The sequence below is a fragment of the Cydia amplana genome, chromosome 19, assembly GCF_948474715.1.
Source record: "Cydia amplana chromosome 19, ilCydAmpl1.1, whole genome shotgun sequence".
Lineage (NCBI taxonomy): Eukaryota > Metazoa > Arthropoda > Insecta > Lepidoptera > Tortricidae > Cydia > Cydia amplana.
The window spans coordinates 2,300,457-2,323,691 of record NC_086087.1 but is presented as its reverse complement, the minus strand read 5'-3'; the positions used below and the strand labels follow the sequence as shown (position 1 = coordinate 2,323,691).

Here is a 23,235-nt window from a genome sequence, read left to right as displayed (position 1 = left end):
AAGGGGAAAAGACTTAATAAAATCCAGTGCGATGAAATGGCCTTTTAAAAGGCCTCTGGGCGACTAGAGGATAGCATAGCTGCCAAGCATAAACGCTGACAGTAATATTATTGGAAAAGGGTTAAATTTTCTTAACCTTTTTAACAAAATATGTCGAAGAATTTTAACCGGTTACAATGACATTTGTCATTAAATTAAGTAGAAGGCCAGGCGCGGAGAATCGATTTAAGTTTAAGTCTATTGTTAAAATATTTATTGTTTTAAATTATTATTATCAACTTTTTTTAATCATTTTTTATCCGGTATTGTTATTAATTGATATTTATACACCATAATACAGTATTGAATCATCTTTACATCCGGTCTGGCCCATTGGTAGCGTGGTAAATAGCTAAACCCCGTATATACACTTAGTATTTCATCTGCATTTCGAGCAAAGTTATTTCGATACTCTCAGACTTAAAATGGATGTTTTTAACTTTTTAGTGTCTCTTAGTATCGAAATATTCAACCAAGTATTGTGGTCGAGGTATTACGTAGCACATATTGCCAAACCAAAGTTACCATGTTTGCGAGAGGACGAATGTTTGTAAATATATTAAGTGTCCGGATGTGGTAATAAATGTTACTACACTTTATATAATGTTTTATTTACCTTAAATTTACAAAATATATTACAAAAGCACAAAACCGGGAGTTGTGGAGATCAAGGGGAGAGACCTTTGCCCAGCAGTGGAACACTATAACAGGCTAAGAAAAAAGCGTTGCAGGGCTGCCATCTTGTGACCTAAATCGAAAACTTAAACTTGACATTTACACTTCGCGCCAATAAACAGGGAGATCCTGTGCTGCCCCCTACAGTTCATGCTCGTTCCCTATAGCACAGCTTTGACGATGAATGGCAAAAATAGCCAGAAGTTACATTTTACAAGTCTACACCGGCAACACTGACATATTTATTTATTTATTTAGAAGTTTAATTCAGGCAACAAGGCCCATATTACAAATACCTTACAGACTAACATACATATATATTTTATAAACTTAAAACTAAACACTATTTAGGCGACAAAACGGCGTGGCTCCGTTGAATCGTCTGCTCCTGTGTCGGATTCGGCAGTTTGTTTGACAGCCTGCCTTGCCGACCAATCATGAATCTAGTATAACTGGATTGGGCATGAGTGGTGGGGATAACTGACAGAACGGGATAGTCTTATGTATCTTTCAGTAGGAGTAGCAGCGAAAGCGCTATTATTGTTTGTCCTTGTCACAGTCTCACATCTTGTTTTATTCCCCACCGTAAATTGACCACCGTGATTGGTCGAATTCATTTGTTGCCCACCATAACAAATAAATTTGGTCGAATTTATATGTTTTGTCCCTCACGGAGGCACGCGTAGACCACTTCTATAGATGCTACCTTCTATGCGACCAATAATGAGGGGTCTCTTACTAATGTTACCAGTAAATTGTCCACAAATCGCCATGCAAGTAGGTAAAACAGTTCCGTTTTACGGGCACAAATAGATTTGATAAAACGGCTGGATATGACTGAAGATTAAGCAAATATTCTTTTTAAAAAATAGACAAAATCATAAAACATTGTCACCATAAAACAAAGACTTATTTCATGTCTTCCGCGTTGAGTTCAAATAACAAGAAAATGTTTCGGTAGCCGTGTGGTATTAGCCATCAGTGAAAATAACAATAGCATATTTAAAACTTTCGCGTTTTGAACACATATTAACTCACATACATACACTTTTCGTCGGGTAGTTGCACAAATCTCTGTTTTGACATTTTGCTGGGACATCAGGCGGCCTAGCCAAGGTGACAATCGCTATCGAATCGCTTTGTGTATATCTATCACTTTTCCATATTAGTGCGACAGGGACAGTTGCGTTTCGATCGCTACGGAGCGTTAGCGATTGGTACTTTGGCTACGCGGCCTGTTAGCCGCGACCACGACCAGTGAAACCTGTGTCGAAACGTCGGTAAATAAAGTGTAATTAAATAAATTTCGCGATAGACCCGTCTATAAATGTGAGTTAATAACAATATCATTTCACTGGCTCGTCACAAGTCCACAGATCGCATCGTACACCCTCAAATGCGACTGTTTCTCGAAGAACTCGATGTATACCTCCAGCATCAGCAGCACCAGGTACGCCGAGAACACGGTAACTCCCGTCCAGGAGCGCGCCTTGGGATTGCTGTAGCTAAAGCGGGCGCTTCTTTCCATGGTCAAATCTCATATATCACTCAAGACAGTTTTTGACGACTGGTCTGGCTTAGTGGGTGACCCTGCCTGTGAAGCCGCCCGGGTTCGAATCCCGGTAAGGGCGTTTATTTGTGTGATGAGCACAGATATTTGTTCCTTAGTCTTGGGTGTTTTCTATGTATTTATGTAAGTATTTGCATATTATATATATCGTTGAGTACCCACATCACAAGCCTTCTTGAGCTTACTGTGGGACTTAGTCAATCTGTTTAAGAATGTGCTATAATATTTATTTATTTCTGTTCATTTTGTTAAGAACTTACTGGTGATGGGCAAACACAACTCTTCTGCTAGTCGTAGGTAGGTAAGTACTCTATACCACTGAAATCTTTCACTAATGCGAATCAAACGCGCCATTTGCTGAAGGGACACTAGATACGGTTTAAGGATCTTGGCATGGACATTTAACTGATTTAGAATTAATGTAATATTTTTCAGAATTTAGATTATAAACCATTTACTTATTAGCTGCTATTACGCTTCTCAGGCGTATATAAAACATAAAAGTTTTGTTGGTGTGATTTGTCAGCCAGCCAATATGTTTATTTATAAAACGAAGTGACAACGAAGAAATATTCATGGTTGAGCGAATGAACTTTGTTTTTAGATGGGGTAATACCAGTCTACAGAAAATTTATTGCCGTGAACATACATAATGTATACAAACATACCTATTCCGTTAGTTACATACCTACAGAGACTGCTAAAATCATTAGTTCATAACCCTTCCTTTAGTTTTGCCTAAACCAAAGAGTAAAGTAAGTATAATGCCTAAACCCTTTACCAGGCTGACAGTTCTAAAATGACAATCGAATTTCAGTCTTACTGATCGAAAATAGAACACATGTTTGAAGTGCCGTATGTGGGAATAGTTATTTAAGATACAAGTGCGGAAAAAGGAAATTCGAAACGAGTGGCGATAAATTAAAACAAGACCGAAGGGACTGTTTTAAATCGACACGAGGTGCGAATTACGTATTCGCACGTGTATCGTACAACGTGTATCGTTTTACAGTACATATGGCCGTTTAAACTTTCGACATACGCACGGAAAGTGCCATTTCCCGCACTAGTTCGGGAAAGTAGCACCATATGTACGGTAAATATATAACATCCTTTAGTTAGCCTAGTAAAGAGTCAATCGGGTAAAAACAGGGAACACAGCACTTCCAAGTCAAATAAAACCAAGCATCGATTTGCATCATATTTATTGATTGAGTCCTCCAAAACTTTGTTTTCGCTTTACTCGGACTTACAAGGATTATCTTTTCTTTCGGCTACTTAAATTACATTATTAATATTACAATTTATAAAGAAATCACAATGACAGGGCGCGCCGCGGCGCCCGCCCGGCTTCAACAGAACTTTAATATAATCAGTCGTTTTTACATAATATAAAACATTTACAACACGCCGGCCGTCACACGCGCCACCTCGCTTATATACAAATAAACCCTAGTATACAATAACATACAAAACAATAACACGCGACCTCTCATTAGGTCTTCCATTCATCCTCGACGTAAAAACTGATTTGATTCTGTCTGAAGCTAATATTAATTCATATAAAATTATAAAGCAAACTGTACACGAGTAAAGCTCAAATATTTACCCATTAATTGAAGTGTTTTAACTCTTACTGAAATAACAGGAATAGTAAAAAAATGTATATGTAATCGATTTATAAACTGCAAAAATAATAAAGTATAAATAATAAATGGTGGCGGCGTCCGACGGACACGGTCTGATTTATGCTGTAGTCGCGTCCCTGGCCCTCTAAGCGACAAACAGGGGCCTATTGCATAGTGAAATACAAGCTAATCTAATACTATTAGTGATTTTGTAAAACCACTAATAGTATTAGTTTGTATTTATGCAATAGGCCCCAGAAGTCGGTTATGAGAGCTCAACCCTCGCGGAGCTACTGCCAAAACTATCGTACATTCCTTTTGTTGCCAACGACATTGGACCCGCTCGCGTCGCGTTTAAAACCCAAAGTTAGATCAATGTACTAACTCCAGCTTAGATTTTGGCTAACGCAATGATTTATAACTCAAGATAGGTTATAGGCGTTCCAAAATTGAAGCGTTTACCTTGTGACAAATTGGACAAGTTGCCTTTAGTCGCGGCTGGACAAGCGAGAAATGTGCACGTGCTAACGAGCTCCCGCACACCGAAAGAGAAAGAGACGACCTTATGTTTAACAACGAATGTGACAAAGATGGATGGAATGAGAAAATTAATCAAAAATAACAAATTTCTTCGGAGGCACAGAAATAAATATGGAAGTATTTTTGTGCTCCTCAAGTATGAGTATAACCTATCTATGGTTATATATCATTGGGCTAACGCAAGCGAGTATCAAGTATGAGATCTGTCCAACAGAGTGGCGGTAGGTCCGCTCGGGCTCGGGATGCGCACGCGCAGCTGGGTTCACACACGTATGTAGCGCCGGCGCGGGCGGCGCGGGCCCCGCATGTGGCCGCGGGGGCCGGACCTAGCTAACGAAAACAAATCTCTATCGTACCTTACCTAAGTATAATTACAAATGCACAGAATGTATACATGATGACGTGTCTATACCGATTACCGTGTACTAATATTTATAAACGTATGTTGCGCCGGCGCCGCGCTATACGGGTGCTATGTACAGGGAGCGCCGCGGGCCGGCAGCGGCGAGGAATCTGCTACTAGACATTAGTCGGTACACGTTAGTCATTAGTCGCTAGTGGACGCCTAGCGACCGGAGCGACGGAAGACCTGGGTGCGGGCTCTGACCTCCTACACTGGGCTAACCAATATTAGACCTTAGCAATTCGCAATAAGATTTAATATTGATCAGTCGCCATGTCAACTATAGGCTATAATGACAAGTAAGGTTAACTTTAGTGAAAAGCATAGACAAGGAATGAATATGCACATCTGATTCTAGATGGTGCTATACAGCACTATACATTTTGTTGTAGCTAGATTTTTAAAACTTAGCAGTTTAAAATTTAACTATCCCATTATACCAACTGTATAACATCATTTAGGTCAGCTGTGCAACACACGCCTACATTTTGCACAACTTCGTTATTTTCCTTGTCTATGATAAAAATCAAGGAATATTAGCATTGTTTTGATACTTAAATATAAAATATACAATTTGAGCGGCGGTATAGGAGCGTCAGGTCCGCTGTATATATCTTGTGCCACAATAGAAGTGGCAGCGACGCCGGGGCACCTAACTTTACATTACACCAATTCGTACAACATAACCAACAAAAATTTAAAGCCCCTAGCGATGGACAAAATCAACATAATAAATATAATATACACTATAGAAGCGTCCACAGATTCCTCGTACACTTAAAGCTTGCCACAACTCGATATATATTCCCTGCTTTAATCGCCTAACACTTTAAAATTTACACTTGTCCGTTACACTCACTAAGTCTGTCACTTAACGTCCGTGACGCTCGAAGCGTATTCTATCTTACATTAAGCCAAGCCGGTTGGCGTAGTCAAAGTTTAAAATCTTCTCCTATGTTACTGAGGACGGCAGTTTGTTTAACGTCCAAGTCCTGTGCCCTTCAGTCCTTCCGTGTACTTTAGTCCTTAAGTTTAAAAATCTGAGTATTTAAGATTCTTCTGTAGGACTGTTAGTAAGCTTTACTTTGTGAAATTTATTCAGCTTCACATCGCTGATTTCATTGTTAAACTCGAGCTTAGTTCCGTTTCGCTCTAATTGGTGTGAGCTTCACTCGATTCGCTAAAAAAACGAGCAAAAATTTTAGAATAGAATAGATTTTCAGCAAGTTTCATGCCGTATTTTACATGAGCTTCCGTATCAATTTTTTGTTCACACGGCAGATGTTCCGTTCGCTTTTAACTTAAGTGTGTGTTCACTATTTTCTACATCTTCACTAGTTGACTCGAGTCTGTTGCGCTGTCATTTTTTGACTTCGATGTAAACTCCTTCCGATTTCATTGTGAACTTGACATGGCTTCCTCTCTAGATGTATTAGCGGCTTTTAGCCTCGACGTGAAGTCGCTCAGCAGACGCCGTAATAATGCAGGGGCTTTCGGCCTCGTCGCGGACTCGACGGTCACTTCCAACCCTGATGGTGAATTTCTCCATTGGGCCATTAGGTCGGCCATTGTTGTCGTCGAAAGCGTGTCTCGGGAGACTTTTGGCCTCCGGCCTCGGCGTGGTGGCTCAGCAGACGGCCGACGGTCACTTCCAACCCTGATGGTGAATTTCTCCATTTGGCCATTAGGTCGGCCATTTTTGTCGTCGAAAGCGTGTCTCGGGAGACTGTCGGCCTCCGGCCTCGGCGTGGTGTCTCAGCAGACGGCGCGGGTGTGGTGGCGCGGGTGACGTCAGTCCTCGTCGGAGAGCGGCTCGTAGCGCGCGGACATGAGCGGCGCGGGCTCCGGTGCGACCGGGGCCGCCGTGGTCGCCGCTATCGAGGTCACTGGCGCCACAGCACCACCTGGGAAACAATGACATATTAGTATCGACTGGTTTCAAACAAGCAACGACGGTTGCACTCCGGGAGTGCCGATAGAAGTGAAAACACTGAAAACTCACCTCACTATGTTACCGACGCCCGATAACACGATACATACGTTTAGCGGAGGTATTCTATTTATTTATTATATATTATTATCATTCTCAAATAAGATCACACTTTTTCATTGACATGTTTATTTACATACTGCCATGACAACGTCAAATTATTTGAACATAGGTATAAGTGTCAAATAACATTGAGTTTTTCTTTATTGATTTAAATTATGAGTAGCCACCTTACGAGGCTTACGGTCACGTGATCGCCTTACGCCCCTTATGGTCACGTAATCGCCTTACGCTGCTCGAGTTTATCATTTTTTCCCCACCTCAAAAAGTGCCCAGCGCCGCTAAAGAAGTTTTCACTTCAAAACATTGATAACAACTTAACTTTACAGACATTTTATTAAACATTTTTTTTTTCTAATAAAAATCATAAGAATTAAACATCTAAAGTTTGAGCTTGGCTATTTTATGTGCGTTGAAGTAATAAATTTGCATAACTTTCATAATGCGGTTAGTTACACACTCGATTAGTGTTAGCGAGGTTGAGGACTCTTCAGAGTTGCAGCCGAAGTGATTTTTCTAAGAAAATCTATAGAACAACTTCCCGTCACACATAGATAAAGCACTAGAAACCTTAGTCACAGACACGTTTAACGCCGAGTAAGCATAGGTACGCATAGACGGTAGCGGGGAACGCGGAACGTTAGAGCAGATTTACGCTTCATATAACTTTCACAAATTGAATATGTACTCAATCAGTGTTATCATGGTATAAGACTCTTCTAAAAGTTGCAGAAAAGTGCTGTCTCTAAATGGATTTACCTTCACTAGCAGAAAAAGAGCGCTAGAAACCGGTCTCGCCGTGGTGGCAGGAACGTTTAACGCCAAATAGGATACGCATAGGCGGTAGCGGGAACACTAGCGCCGGTTTACGCTCGTCGGCGTCACATTCTTTCACAATTTGATTGCACACACTCCATTGGTGTTAGCAAAGTTGATGAGTTGATTAAAGTTCTGTTTTTAAATAGATTTGTGGGAAAACTTACCGTCACTAGTAGAGGGAGCGGTGGAAACCGGTCCCGCCGTGGTGGCAGGCACGTTTAGCGCGGAGTAAGGGTACGCATAGGCGGTAGCGGGAACACTAGCGCCGGTTCACGCTCGTCGGCGTCACATTCTTTCACAATTTGATTGCACACACTCTATTGGTGTTAGCAAAGTTGATGAGTCGACTAAAGTTCTGTTTGTAGATAGATTTGTGGTATAACTTACCGTCACTAGTAGAAGGAGCGGTGGAAACCGGCCCCGCCGTGGTGGCAGGCACGTTTAGCGCGGAGTAAGGGTACGCATAGGCGGTAGCGGGGAACGCCAGCGCCGGTTTACGCTCGTCGGCGTCGCTGCGCATGACCTCCACTATGCGGTTGGTGACGTAGTCGAACGGCGTTAGCATGGTTGAGGAGTTGCAGCCGGAAAAGCGGCGCGTAGTGTTCGCTCTGGAATTAAAATGATGAAAGTGTTGTTTAAGTAATAATAATAAATGTGGGCTAATCATACACAGGCAACATTCATAAAACAGCAACACATATCTAGAGCAAAGATAATTTGAAATAGAGACGGATTGTCAAAGTAAATTATGAGGTCACAGTAAATTTACTGCCATTTTTCGATAGAAGATTAAGGGCCAGTTACACCAACCACATTTGACAAACTGATCAACATCACTCGGCAGAGAACTATGAAATTTCCCATACAATAAAATTTAGCGAACGCTTTAACGGTGACAAGCGGTTTGGTGCAACCGCCCCTAAAACTGTTAGAACGCCCTTTGGAATTTGACTTTGACACTTATTCATTCACTGATATGTGTTAATTTTTGAATATTGAATGCCATCTACCCGACTGTAGGCCAAAGGTATGGTGCAACCTTTTCGAGCGATGGTGCCATAACAGGCATAACAGCATACAGCCTGGTGATAGACAGACGGACAGTGGAGTCTTAGTCATAGGGTCCCTTTTTAGGGTTCCGTAGCCAAATGGCAAAAAACGGAACCCTTATAGATTCGTCATGTCTGTCTGTCTGTCTGTCCGTCTGTCTGTCCGTCCGTATGTCACAGCCACTTTTCTCCGAAACTATAAGAACTATACTGTTGAAACTTGGTAAGTAGATGTATTCTGTGAACCGCATTAAGATTTTCACACAAAAATAGAAAAAAAACAATAAATTTTTGGGGTTCCCCATACTTTGAACTGAAACTCAAAAATTTTTTTTTCATCAAACCCATACGTGTGGGGTATCTATGGATAGCTCTTCAAAAATGATATTGAGGTTTCTAATATCATTTTTTTCTAAACTGAATAGTTTGCGCGAGAGACACTTCCAAAGTGGTAAAATGTGTCCCCCCCCCCCTGTAACTTCTAAAATAAGAGAATGATAAAACTAAAAAAAATATATGATGTACATTACCATGTAAACTTCCACCGAAAATTGGTTTGAACGAGATCTAGTAAGTAGTTTTTTTTTAATACGTCATAAATCGCCTAAATACGGAACCCTTCATGGGCGAGTCCGACTCGCACTTGGCCGCTTTTTTACCCTTTGTGTGGTAGTGTACCTGTTGGGGTGGTGGTTGTCGGGCGGGCTGACGGGCTCGAGGTAGGGCGCGTGCTTGGGCGCGTCGCGCCGCTTCCACTCCTCCCCCGCGTACTCCGCCACGCCCGCGCCCACGTTGTATCTGCTGCTGCTAAACAAATACAACAAATAACCATTATTAATCAGCTTATCAGAGGGGCTACCGCGAAAACCGTTTTTCGCAAATTGCGGGGATCGTTCTCTTTTATTCCAATGAAGGTGTAATTAGAGTGACACAGATAAATGCCCGCAATTTGCGAATTTAGATTTTCGCGGTTATAGCAATGTGATGGCAATCCCATTGCTATAACCCCATACTTTTACATTTTTTAAGGGGGCCAAACTGACCCTTTCGGGCATCCGTTCCGTTCAACTCAGCTTTGCTCCGAGCAATTATTAGGATTGGCACGACTTAACGTCCCTTTGCGTATACGACCACGGATAAGATGACTTGAATTTTGACAACCCTAAATAGCCGAAAGGGATAGTGCCGTACATTCGAAAGGGACAGCACGATCCGTCCCTGAATCGCTGTCAAACTTCGGTTGTATAGGAAATTTATTTTCTGTACGGTAGTATTATTAATTATTTTGTGATTTGGCCATTATATAATAGAATACAATTCATTCGTAAACAGAAACAAACGAGGCAATACTCATAATATTAAAAAAAAAACACAAAATAAGATTTTAGTGCCACGAAATGGCCTCATCTCAGCATGTTGCTGGTGGTTTCCAGCGCTGCTCTTCCGAGGAGACCACCAAGTGAGAAGAATTATACAGGGTGCCCAGTAATTAATGGATAACCATCTAACCACCAACAGGGCACCTTAGGCTGGTCCAGAAAATGCACTTATAGGTCTAGTAAAAGTTTCGTGGTTTTCGAGATAATCTAACTTTTCTGTCTTTTTTAATAACTAGCACCATACTTCAAATTTAGAAAAGTGCGATTATCTCGAAAACCACGAAACTTTTACTAGACCTATAAGTGCATTTTCTGGACCAGCCTAAGGTGCCCTGTCGGTGGTTAGAAGGTCATCCATTAATTACTGGGCACCCTGTATAGATATACGATGCAATGAAGTTAAAAATGAAGTGAAGGTAAAGATGAAGTGTTTGACGACTGGTCTAGCCTAGTGGGTAGTGACCCTGCCTGTTAAGCCGCGGTCCTGGGTTCGAATCCTGGTAAGGGCATTTATTTGTGTGATTAACACAGATATTTGTTCCTGAGTCTTGGGTGTTTTCTATGTATTTATGTATTTGTATATTATATATATCGTTGTCTGAGTACCCACAACACAAGCCTTCTTGAGCTTACTGTGGGACTAAAGCCCTTGGTACACGGTCGCCGACAAGCCCCTCAGACCGCGTGGCCTTTGTCTGGACGGACCGTGTAGACAGTTGTTTCCAACAAAATTTGACCAAAACTGACCAAGGTCAGACCAAGGTCAGACGGTTAGAAGGCTTGTCGGCGACCGTGTAGCAAGGGCTTTAGTCAATCTGTGTAAGAAAGTCCTATAATATTTTTTTTTTTTTTTAAAGATGAAGGTAAAATATGTCAGGCTTACTTCTGATGGTGGTGCGGCTGCGTGGGGCTGCAGAAGTCCCTCGTGATGATGTTGGAGGCCAGGTCCCCCAGCTTGATGCTGGCCGTGTGCGCCGGGGGCTCCTCCCGGGCAGGGGACTGCCGCTCCTCGCGGAGCGTCGGCGAACACTCGCGGATTATCGTCTGCAAACACATGACATTATAAAAACCAAGATATTAAAAATCTTAAGCACATAACACTCGCTTTTGGAGTAACTCTGTCTGTTGTATTCTTCACATTTATTAATTAAATACCTATCTGGGAGACCGAGCTTTGCTCGGAAAACATATAAAAACTCTAAATTGCCCGTTTTCCCTAGCTAGATCGATTTTTCGCCCCCGAAAAGCCCCATATAGGTAATTTCATCGAAATAGAGCCGTTTCCGAGATCCCCGAAATATATACATACATAAATAAATATACAAGAATTGCTCGTCCCGTTATTAAGGTATAAGATTAACTTTAATAAAGCTTAAACCGCTCAATCCACATTTTAATAAAAAGATGCGTCAAGATTCTTTACCCTTTTTCTAATGCTAAAAAAACGAGATATAGATGGCAGACCCTATGTGAAATAAAGCCAGCGTGCCGCCTAGGCAGCACCTGCTCAGAAGCGTGAATTGTTTTCGCTTTCGATTAAGGTCACGAGATGGCAGACCCTCCAACACGCACGGTCTCTATAAAATCTGTTGAAGCTATAGCTGGTCAAGCAAATCTTGTCACTAAAAAAGGCGCGAAATTCAAATTTTCTATGAGACGATATCCCTTCTACAAAAAGGCGCGAAATTCAAATTTTCTATGGGACGATATCCCTACGCACCTACATTTTTCAAATTTGCCGCCTTTTTCTACTGACAAGATCTACTTGACCAAGTATATAGGTGATCGGACTGGTGCGACCAGCATGATGTATGTACTCACTGGCGGGAAGCGCTGGTCGGTGGCGGCCTGGCTGATCTGGTGCGTGATGATGGCGTCGATGAGCGAGGCGGCCGTCAGCGTGCCCTCCGTGCGCGCCGCGGGGGCCGCGGCCGGCGCCGCCGCCGGACGACTGCTGTATAATCACAATATTCATATTAAAACACTTTTTAACAAGCAGAAACATCTGCGAACGATGCTATTAAGCTTAGAGCATAGAGAAATATAATAAGACAAGAGTGCTCACTCCATACATCACTTAGACTATTAATTTCAGTGTCTACATCTAGCATCGAGTAGCGGAACTATTATGCTGTTGAGATAAGACTTTCCGGTCGGTGCTACATCTATTGTCAAGTAGCAGTACTGATAGTTCCGCTACTCGATGCTAGATGTTAATAGTCTTTTTCTCAAAAATGGACGGCAAAGTCGACGTTGCCGGTTAAAAAATAGGTCGCGAAGTGCGTAGTTTATGGTCATTCAAACAATTAAAAAGTTAAAAACATACAAATTCCATTATTTAACGAGTTCCAAACTTTTTAAAACTTTAAATGGCCTTATCAAATGAAGACATAGGTCCATTAAACAGCCAAACAGATGATCAGCACTTATTATTATAATGTACCGCGACTATTTAGGTGTCTCAAATACGTTGGCGTATTTTCAGCAGAAAAATACACTTCTTTTTTTTTTTAAAGGCGGCAAGCAAATCTGTTTAATGGTTTTACTTTTTTCTGTGAAAATTAGAACGTTGATTCTGTAAAATATTTCTATTTCTTGCACCATTTTTGAGAAAAGCATTATATATGACTCGGCTGGAAGGCTACTTGCTGGCTTCGGATTCAATTAAACGGACTCCCAAGGTCGTCCGTTTAAAACGAATCCTCAGCCTGCAATTAGCTACTTCCGAACCTCGACAATAATGTACTATTTGGTACTAAAACTGATATATGGAGTGAGCAATCTATGTATTTTTTTCTCTATGCTTAGAGTGAGGTTTAAAATTGAGAAATTACTGACTTGGGTTTAAGAAGTGTAACGCTCGTATGTTGCTGGCCAGCGAATATCTTTCCACCATATGCGTCTAGGTTACCCAGACCCATATGGTGGAAAGACATTCACTGGCTATGGATGAGGTCTTGGTGGCTCAGTTGGCAGAGCGCTGGAGTATCGATCCAGAGGCCGTGAGATCAAGTCTCACCCAAGGCAGTATTTCTTCAGTTTTAAATTTATTCTAATCTTAATATTATACTTATATTCTGGCAAACCATTTGTACTCTGAACAAAATACCACGAAAACGCGAACTCCTACTTTCTATTTCTGTAATAACATATTTGAAATTTATTTTTTATAACGAAACCTCATATCAGCTTATGACCGTTAAAAATTGTTCTACTCTCTTAGTGCTTTCAATTCTAGCCGATTATTTGCCTTCCTAAGCATAGAGTCACTATCAACTAGAAGCTGTTTTTTTAAAGAATATCGCTATACTTACGCTGGGCCAAGAATCCATAGAAACCTAAAATGTTTCTACCATGTTAAATAAATGTACTGAATACTGAATGTTAGTTAGCATTGGAGCTGGCGGGCTGTTGCGGTGGCTGCTGTTGTTGTTGTTGTGCCTGTTGTTGTTGTTGTCGCGGTTATAACACTAAAGGGGGTTACTTACGTCTCCTTCCAAGTCTCAAGGTGCGGCGAGGCAGGGTGCCGGTGGTGCGGTTGTTGCTGCTTGTACGGCTGCAGCAACCTTCGCTCGCCGTCCGCGTTGGAGCTGGCTGGCTGTTGTTGCTGTTGTTGTTGCGCCTGTTGCTGCTGCTGCTGCTGTTGTTGTTGTTGCGCCTGTTGCTGTTGTTGCTGTTGGTGTTGTTGCTGCTGGTGTTGCTGCTGCTGGTGTTGTTGTTGCTGCTGATGTTGTTGTTGCTGGTGTTGTTGCTGCTGTTGTTGTTGTTGCTGTTATAAATAATTGATTCGTCAGTTTTTAAAATAAGTCAACGAAGCAACGTTTATCCTGGTATCTCAAAACATTGTTATGTTGTTGTTATGATATGAGGATCAGTTTACTAACCTGCTGTATCATGTTCTGCCTCTCGCTCATCATCTGCTGCTGTTGCTGGTGTTGTTGCTCTATCGCCATATGTCTCTCTCGCTCGTGCATCGCTGCTATCGCGCGTTCCCTAAAAGTAAAACATATTTAAGGCCCCGTGGGTTCAGTCTTCTCTCACTCTCACTGACTGAGCATAAGAGTAGGTAAGCGACATGGATATTTTTAGATACATTATAGATTAATTATAGATACAATTTTTTAAGGTGCGATTGAGACCCATTCTCGTGTTTTTCTTTTTCTATCGAGTGAAAGTCAAGAAATCAGATCATTTTTACAGGATATCTTGAGTACTGTTAATCCAGTTTTGATGAAACTTGACGGGAACGTAATTCTTATAAATACATGAGGATGATCAGTCTGTATAGATATTTAGGAGGTATAAGATTATAGAAGTATCTATAGAGTGAGAACATATATCAGTATTTTATGAAAACATAATATATTCCTAGTCATACTGAAGACTAATAAAAATTTGAACTTACCTTTCTCGGCTCTGTAAGGCCAGCTGTCTGTCTCTCTCTAGCAGTTGCGCTTGCATCCCTCTCCTCTCGCGGTCCATCACCGACTGTGAACATAAAACAACATTAGACACAGTCAGCAGCAGTAGTTGCTGAGCGGGCGAGGTGTTCTAAATTACCTTGACGCGCTCTTATTTTTATTTCTGTAATATTTTTTAACCCCCGACGCAAGAGGACCCCTATATGTTTGTCTGTTTGTGGCTTCATAGCTCTCCAACGGATGGACCCATTTCGATGCGGTTTTTAGGGTTCCGTACCTCAAAAGGAAAACACGGAACCCTAATAGGATCACTCGTGCGTCTGTCTGTCGGTCCGTCTGTCACAGCCTATTTTCTCCGAAACTACTGGACCAATTAAGTTGAAATTTGGCACACATATGTAAGTTTGTGACCCAAAGATGGACGTGTAAAGTAAATAAATGAATTTTAAATATGGAGTCCATTTTTGGAGGGTAAATGGTAAAAATTAAAAAAGCGGCCAAGTGCGAGTCGGACTCGCCCATGAAGGGTTCCGTATTTAGGCGATTTATGACGTATAAAAAAAAACTACTTACTAGATCTCGTTCAAACCAATTTTCGGTGGAAGTTTACATGGTAATGTACATCATATATTTTTTTTAGTTTTATCATTCTCTTATTTTAGAAGTTACAGGGGGGGGACACACATTTTACCACTTTGGAAGTGTCTCTCGCGCAAACTATTCAGTTTAGAAAAAAATGATATTAGAAACCTCAATATCATTTTTGAAGACCTATCCATAGATACCCCACACGTATGGGTTTGATGAAAAAAAAATTTTTGAGTTTCAGTTCGAAGTATGGGGAACCCCAAAAATTTACTGTTTTTTTTCTATTTTTGTGTGAAAATCTTAATGCGGTTCACAGAATACATCTACTTACCAAGTTTCAACAGTATAGTTCTTATAGTTTCGGAGAAAAGTGGCTGTGACATACGGACGGACAGACGGACAGACGGACAGACAGACAGACATGACGAATCTATAAGGGTTCCGTTTTTTGCCATTTGGCTACGGAACCCTAAAAATAAAGGTTTTCAAACTATATCGTGTTATATATCAAATGAAAGAGCTCATTGTAAGGATCTCAATAGTATTTTTTTTATAATTTTAGGATTAATAGTTTAGCAGTTATTCAAGAAAATAGGCAAAAAATGACCACCCCCCCCCTATCTCCGAAACTACTGGGTCAACAATTTTGAAAAAAAAAATACACAAAATAGTTCTTTACCTATAGACGTCAGGAAAACCTATTAGAAATGTGCAGTCAAGCGTGAGTCGGACTTAATGTTCGGAACCCTTGGAACGCGAGTCCGACTCGCACTTGGCCGGTTTTTTTAGGTAAAAGCGAGTTTCCTTGCGGTGGTTCTTATTATGTATGATACAAATCGATGTAGCAGTTTGAAGAGTATCAGCTATAGCTGGTCAACCAAATCTTGTCAGTAAAAAAAGGCGCGAAATTCAAATTTTCTATGGGACGATATCCCTTTGCGCCTACATTTTTCAAATTTGCCGCCTTTTTGTACTGTCAAGATCTGGTTGACCAAGTATATATTCCAAAATTATGTAAAGCAGTTTTGCCTCAAAATTTATATTTTTGGTAGGGGTTTTTAAAATTTTTAATTTAATAGTTATTTATTATGAATGTGTCTGTTTGAGAATGTGTGACATTATGCGTGAAGAGCAGACGATACAACGGAGCCACGCCGTTCTGTCACCAAAACAGTGTTTAGTTTTTAAGTTTATCAAATTATATGTATGCTAGTCTATAAGGTATATGTAATATGGACCTTGTTGCCTGAATTAAACTTTAAAATAAAGTAGTAAGATCCTCCATTCAAGCACTAGTTACCTGGTACTGCATGTGCTGCGGGTGGTGCGGGTGCTGCGGGTGGTGGTACTTGTGCACGATGCCCATGTCGCGCTCGCGTTGCATCTTCTCATGTATCCTGCAAGTAGACCCTTCTTAGTACGTTGTTATACAATACAGGATGGGTATTTCTGACGACGAATAGTATACCTAAAGCCCCGTCTCCATATCGCGCGGCAAGCTATCGAACATTGGCTCGCGCGGCAGCCGCGCGCAATGGATACCGGGCTGCCGCGCGAGCGAGCGAGTTGGCTCGCGAGCCAACCCGGTATCGATTGCGCGCGGCTGCCGCGCGAGCCAATGTTCGATAGCTTGCCGCGCGATATGGAGACGGGGCTTAATACAAGTCAGCTCATTACTCCTTTTCGGTTTTTATCAATAAGGTATTTTTTTTTATGAATGGTATCAGGACCACGTTTGTTTTGAGGATAAAATGTCTGTATGGGACCCATTGTCTTAAAGCTTAAAGCAATACAAAAGTCACGAATGATGGTCAAAATCTGGCACCCGCACTTTACCGACGAAACCCTTTAGGATTTAGGAAATTGTTGTTTTTTATTCAAATATAAGTTTACATATAGTGCGAAAGTACTCGTAAGCACAGAATAAATAATAGTACTAAGTACAGAAGACTCACTCTCTAACAAAACGCGTCTGTTACGATCAGCACAGATATGGCCGCTAGGTGGCGACAGCGCCACGCGCGGCTTGCTTTCCCCAAAATTGGGGCCGAACGGATGTACTTTTAGCTACCTGTAGCAAAGCGACGAAATCGCGGAGTGAGACACGCCTGTCGTAAGTTATAAACCTTACGTTTACTGCACCTACTCACTTGAGTATTTGTTTTTAGGGTTCCGTAGCCAAATGGCAAAAAACGGAACACTTATAGATTCGTCATGTCTGTCTGTCTGTCTGTCCGTCTGTCTGTCCGTCCGTATGTCACAGCCACTTTTCTCCGAAACTATAAGAACTATACTGTTGAAATTTGGTAAGTAGATGTCTGTAAACCGCATTAAGATTTTCACACAAAAATAGAAAAAAAAACAATAAATTTTTGGGGTTCCCCATACTTCGAACTGAAACTCAAATTTTTTTTTTCATCAAACCTATACGTGTGGGGTATCTATGGATAGGTCTTCAAAAATGATATTGAGGTTTCTAATATCATTTTTTTCTAAACTGAATAGTTTGCGCGAGAGACACTTCCAAAGTGGTAAAATGTGTGTCCCCCCCCCCCCTGTAACTTCTAAAATAAGAGAATGATAAAACTAAAAAAAATATATGATGTACATTACAATGTAAACTTCCACCGAAAATTGGTTTGAACGAGATCTAGTAAGTAGTTTTTAGGGTTCCGTAGCCAAATGGTAAAAAACGGAACCCTTATAGATTCGTCATGTCTGTCTGTCTGTCTGTCCGTCTGTCCGTCTGTCTGTCCGTCCGTATGTCACAGCCACTTTTCTCCGAAACTATAAGAACTATACTGTTGAAACTTGGTAAGTAGATGTATTCTGTGAACCGCATTAAGATTTTCACACAAAAATAGAAAAAAAACAATAAATTTTTGGGGTTCCCCATACTTTGAACTGAAACTCAAATTTTTTTTTTTCATTAAACCCACACGTGTGGGGTATCTATGGATAGGTCTTCAAAAATGATATTGAGGTTTCTAATATCATTTTTTTCTAAACTGAATAGTTTGCGCGAGAGACACTTCCAAAGTGGTAAAATGTGTGTCCCCCCCCCCTGTAACTTCTAAAATAAGAGAAAGATAAAACTAAAAAAAATATATGATGTACATTACCATGTAAACTTCCACCGAAAATTGGTTTGAACGAGATCTAGTAAGTAGTTTTTTTTTATACGTCATAAATCGCCTAAATACGGAACCCTTCATGGGCGAGTCCGACTCGCACTTGGCCGCTTTTTTTTTATACGTCATAAATCGCCTAAATACGGAACCCTTCATGGGCGAGTCCGACTCGCACTTGGCCGCTTTTTTAAGTAGTGAACTCATCCAAATATGTGAACTGACCTCATGTCGTGCTTGGCGTCGGGCTTGGCGTCGGGCGCCTGGCCGCGCGGCACGGGCAGCGCCGACGCCGACACGGCCGCGTCAACCAACGACGTGAAAGCTTCGTGACCTACAACAACATATACAAAGAATAAAGATCATTTATTTCAGCAATAGGTTACAGGTATACCAGGGGTCTCCGCACTAGGCAATGCCTGTGTCGCGGGGAACCAAATTACATACACAAATACATACATACATACACACAAATACATACATACATACATATACAAATAAGTTAAACGTTCAAAATGTGGAAAAATCTGTAGAATTTCAGTACGAAATAATTTAATTGATAATGATAACTGACGTTTTTACAGCCTGAATAACTAACAAGTAACCGTGAAAAAAAATTATGATACACACTTTTATTGGCGACTGTATCTTTTCAACTTTGCATGTCTATCAAGTAATTCTCGAGACCTTTCGAACGAGCTTAAACTAAATGTGTTTATGTTTTTCCATCGAAGAGTTCCTTCGGCTACCTTTCGACTGCATCATCAGATCAGCTCCATGTTAGCATATTATTGCATTGTCATCGGAAATATTTCAGCTCAATCAGACACCCGGAAGTGGTTCAAATTTAAATTATACATTAACAGAGAAATATAGGTATATACGCACTGAAGCTAAATAAGTGTGTAAAAATTGGATATAAGAATGGTAAAAAGAAGAGCGACTTTAAATTCCTTTATTTGTTAATAAAAGGGGTGAATGTGATCATCGGAAGATCAGCGCTGGAAGCCGCCAGCAACATGCTGAGATGCATTTCGTGGCACTTCAATCTTATTTTATGTTTTCTTTTATATTATGTATTGTCTCGTTTGTGTGCTTACGAATAAATGTATTCTATTCTATTCTATATCAACTCACCAGGTGGTGGGGGCGGGTGCACGTGGTAAGAGTGTCTTATGACAGAAGGTTGAGAGTAGGGCGAGGCGGGTCGCTCGCGTTCCCTTCTCGCCCCGCCCGGCATCTGCTTCGATGTGATGAAGTCCGCCATGATGATCTGGCGCTGGTCCATGCCCGAGTAACGGCCGAAGGCTGGGTTCTGTATTATAAAAAATATTGTTTAAAAAAGATATTCATTAATTCTTCAATTCAGGCTTATTACAATTAAGGCACTAATTAATGTCAAACACTGCCAGAAATCAAATACAAAAAAAGAACAGAAATAAAATTTAATTTTGATAAAAAAACTGAAAATCGATGGAAATTAAAAATTCAGAACTAGTAACGTTTGATTAAATTCGTTTAAAATCAAATCTTGAAAACTGTTACCAAGTTTTTTCTCTAGCCAATAAAGTTTTATACTACAAATTCACAAATTTTATATGACAAACACCTTAGGTTTTGGATAACTGCTGGCCAATTTTTCCAGAAAATTGGTAACTTGTAAAAACAAGCGTTTCTTTCAAATAAAAGGACCTAAAAAGCACCAAGCAATTTTGAAAACACGACATACTAACCGGCGAGAAGGACTGTGGACTCTGCGGCCTCTGCGCATTCTGCGCTCCGGGATAATACGCGCCGCCTGGACTCTTCCTCTTATTATACATGTCGTGAAACCGCTGCTTGTCCGGCAAATGGTGTCCGTGCGTCCCGTGCACCGGCGTCCCGGCCGTGATGGACCCGGGTTTGGTGTCCGGCGGGGTCCGGCGCGGCTCGTAGCGGGACTCGAGCGGGGTCCCTAAAGTTATGGAGCCTTTGGGGTTCGGCGCGGGTTTCAGGGTCGGCCGCGGCGCGGCGGCGACGGGTTTCGGTTTGGAGTTGTACAGAGTTGGCGATTCGCGCTCTAGGGGGCGGTATTGTTGTTGAAAGTCCGAGTTGCGGTATTGCGGTTGTGATATTGATACCTGTGGAGAGATGAAATATGTATTAAAGGAAGCTGTATAATCACACTGTTGAATCTTTGTGGGTGATCGGGGTTTCAGATTTGTAGGTAGCCGATAGTTACAGGAGGATGCCGTAATCGGCAACGGCAACCCTACATATGACATATTTTGTGGAGATTTTTTTTTAATATAATATTGGCAACATAGGTTATCACATCTCAAAAAAATCTCTGATGTGAGATTTCATGTAAAGCTCTCATACATTATGAGCTGTGAGGACCCCACTATAGCTAATTACGAGCGTGAACTCTGACATGGCTGGCAAACTCGAACTTATTTTTATAAACTTTATCGCAGGTGGGGCAGTAAAGTGAAGTAAAGTTGGTATATACGATATAAAAGTTAATATGTTGAAAATGTTCTATTGGCCAAAAAAGCAAAACGGTCCAACACAGATAATCTCATAATCATTTAGATTTCCTAATTTCGTAAGGAAACAGTTGTGTTCCACGTTATTTGAATTGCTAAAATAACAAAGCTGTAAAGAGTGTAAAGGAACAATTAAACCCAACGGCTTTGAGTCCTTTCCTTTGCTTTGAGAATTTTCTTTTAATAAGATTTGGTGTAAAAAAATTGACGCCCAATTATTCAACACGAAATCTTATTAAAAGTCGAAATTCAGTTCAAAATAAAGGGATAAATATATTCCCTTTACCCATCTTTCTCTCACACTTAAATCCAACAACGGCACCGGTCGCTCCCTCAAGTTTCGCGGCTATGTGTCTATGTTCTACAGTAGACCCATACCCGCTTTGGGGGCGTCGGGGTGCGAGGGGAATGGGAAATTATCAGCAAATTCTTTGTATACAGATAATTTCCCATATAATCCGTATAATTTTTCCGTATAATCCTTCTGTAATATATTCAGGGGGGAGGCCTTTGCTCAGCAGAGGGACACAATAGGCTCACAATAATCCATAGGTCGCTGGTTCAGATCCGGTTCGAAGGACCATGTGCGGGTGCGGGTTCGCGATGAATGTTAAAAGTCGAGAGAAAGTAGAGAAAATGTTTATTAATGTTAAAATGTTAATAGTTATATGATTGTTAAAAAGTTATGTTATGAAACGTTATAGTGATCGAATGCACCCGGCCGCGATGGTTCCGAAAAGTACACTGAATTTAGGTTAATGCAAATTATTGGTTAACGCGTCTTTTGCTAACAGGGCGCGCGCGCCGCACGAGGCTTAAAACGTGTTAAAGGTGCTTTGCACCGAACAAATATACTAACCGTTTTCCCGGGCTGCGGGAACGCGTGGTCGTGCCTCGGCTTCTTGACGCTGAGGTCGAGCAGCGGCTCGGGGCGCTCCCTCTGGTCGCGGGGCTCGATGTGCAGCACGACCACGCCCTCGGGCGCGGCGGGCTGCAGCGCGGTGATGGTGGCGGGGCGCGGCGGCGAGCGCGGCGGCGCGCTCGAGTGCCCGCTCTTCACCACGCTCAGGGTTGCCAGGGACTCGCGCGGCGCGACGGAGGTTGGCACCTGAGGATGCATCAGGTATAGTTTGTAACTTTCTAGTAGACCCCGAAGGCTTATCCTATTGTCTATTGTTCAGTAAAACCGCACGTGCTACTTACCTGCAAAAAAGGGTCCTAATTATTCTATTTGGCACCTGAGCGCGGGCTAGTCCGACGCTCAAAAAACCAGTGTAGGTGCGCTCTCCGATAACGCGCCTCTGTTACGCATCTCGATGACACATTTTAGACTGGTTCTGTAGCGTTCGACTCGCCGGCACTCAGTAACCGAAGTACCGATTTTTTATGCAGGTGGTTGTGCCACGTGGCACGAGCGGTTTTTCTTAACAATAGACAATAGGATTAGCCTTCGGGGTCTATTAGAAAGCTACAAACTATAGGTACGGTTAGAAAACGGGTCTCTATTGTTTCCCACAAAATTTTAAGTCATAAATGTCATAATGTATTGTTTGTCCGCATTTTAGTTAGTCATCATTTGGTTTTTCTCAGAAACGCGTAACTTTTCAGGATTGCCATAAAACAAAGTTAACGATTTCAGAATTATGACTATTACATATTCTAATTTTACCAACCGCTGTCACCGCTACACAAAGGTTGTCTGGAAGAGAACGCTCTTAAGCGATAAGACCGACTGTTGTTACACTTGTTACCTCTACCCAATAGTTTTTATTTGATTATGTACATGTATTGTGTGAACTGTGTGAGGTGTGAAATAAAAAGTATTGTGTTTTTTTACTGACCTTGGGTTTAACGCTGGGCGGAACAGGCTGGTTGTTCTTCAGCAGGCTGATCTCGATCATGTTCAACACGACGTCTCTGACGGTGAGGGGCGGAGCGCCCGGCCCGTTGCGCAGCAGCGCGGGCGCCGGCGCGGGCGTCGCGGGCGCCGGCGCGGGCGCGGGCGCTGCCGGGGCGGCCGGAGGGACCTGCTGGAAGATACAACACTTCGTTAGCTATTGAACGTTGTCTTAGGGTCTCCCCAAACTTATCGACGCGGAATCGGCAATGCCAATAGAAATGAAACTTTATGTCCACGCAATAAGAGCGAAAAAGACGCCGACGCGTCGGCCGTCGACGGCCGAACGGAGCCGAACCGAACCTTACCTGTTTATGCTGTTTACTATCGGCTTTCGCCGAATCCGCGTCGATAAGTATGGGGAGACCCCATACCATATTCACTATTTAGACACTAAGTTGTATTTGAACTAGATTGAAAATTAATATTTTGAAAAAATGTGAGTATTAAAAAAGAGATTGATATAACACCTTGGTTAAATTTGGTTCGCTCTATTTAACCATACGACCGTGGAGCTCACT

At 41.7% G+C, this 23,235-nt stretch overlaps 1 protein-coding gene across 1 annotated transcript in view; it reads right to left on the bottom strand.

Moving 5' to 3' along the window:
• Nucleotides 1-6,646: 6,646 nt before the first annotated feature.
• LOC134657100 (uncharacterized) overlaps nucleotides 6,647-23,235 on the bottom strand; it is a 102,376-nt gene continuing 85,787 nt past the window's right edge. Inside the window, exons 18-31 of the mRNA XM_063512653.1 lie at nucleotides 22,659-22,847; nucleotides 21,677-21,925; nucleotides 20,023-20,409; nucleotides 19,427-19,604; nucleotides 18,515-18,623; nucleotides 16,462-16,558; nucleotides 14,558-14,640; nucleotides 14,037-14,145; nucleotides 13,641-13,921; nucleotides 11,974-12,103; nucleotides 11,036-11,196; nucleotides 9,452-9,577; nucleotides 8,037-8,332; nucleotides 6,647-6,759 (exon numbers count right to left, since the gene is read on the bottom strand). Coding sequence (XP_063368723.1) covers nucleotides 6,647-6,759; nucleotides 8,037-8,332; nucleotides 9,452-9,577; nucleotides 11,036-11,196; nucleotides 11,974-12,103; nucleotides 13,641-13,921; nucleotides 14,037-14,145; nucleotides 14,558-14,640; nucleotides 16,462-16,558; nucleotides 18,515-18,623; nucleotides 19,427-19,604; nucleotides 20,023-20,409; nucleotides 21,677-21,925; nucleotides 22,659-22,847 — 2,508 coding nt within the window. The remainder of the gene's footprint in view (nucleotides 6,760-8,036; nucleotides 8,333-9,451; nucleotides 9,578-11,035; nucleotides 11,197-11,973; nucleotides 12,104-13,640; nucleotides 13,922-14,036; nucleotides 14,146-14,557; nucleotides 14,641-16,461; nucleotides 16,559-18,514; nucleotides 18,624-19,426; nucleotides 19,605-20,022; nucleotides 20,410-21,676; nucleotides 21,926-22,658; nucleotides 22,848-23,235) is intronic.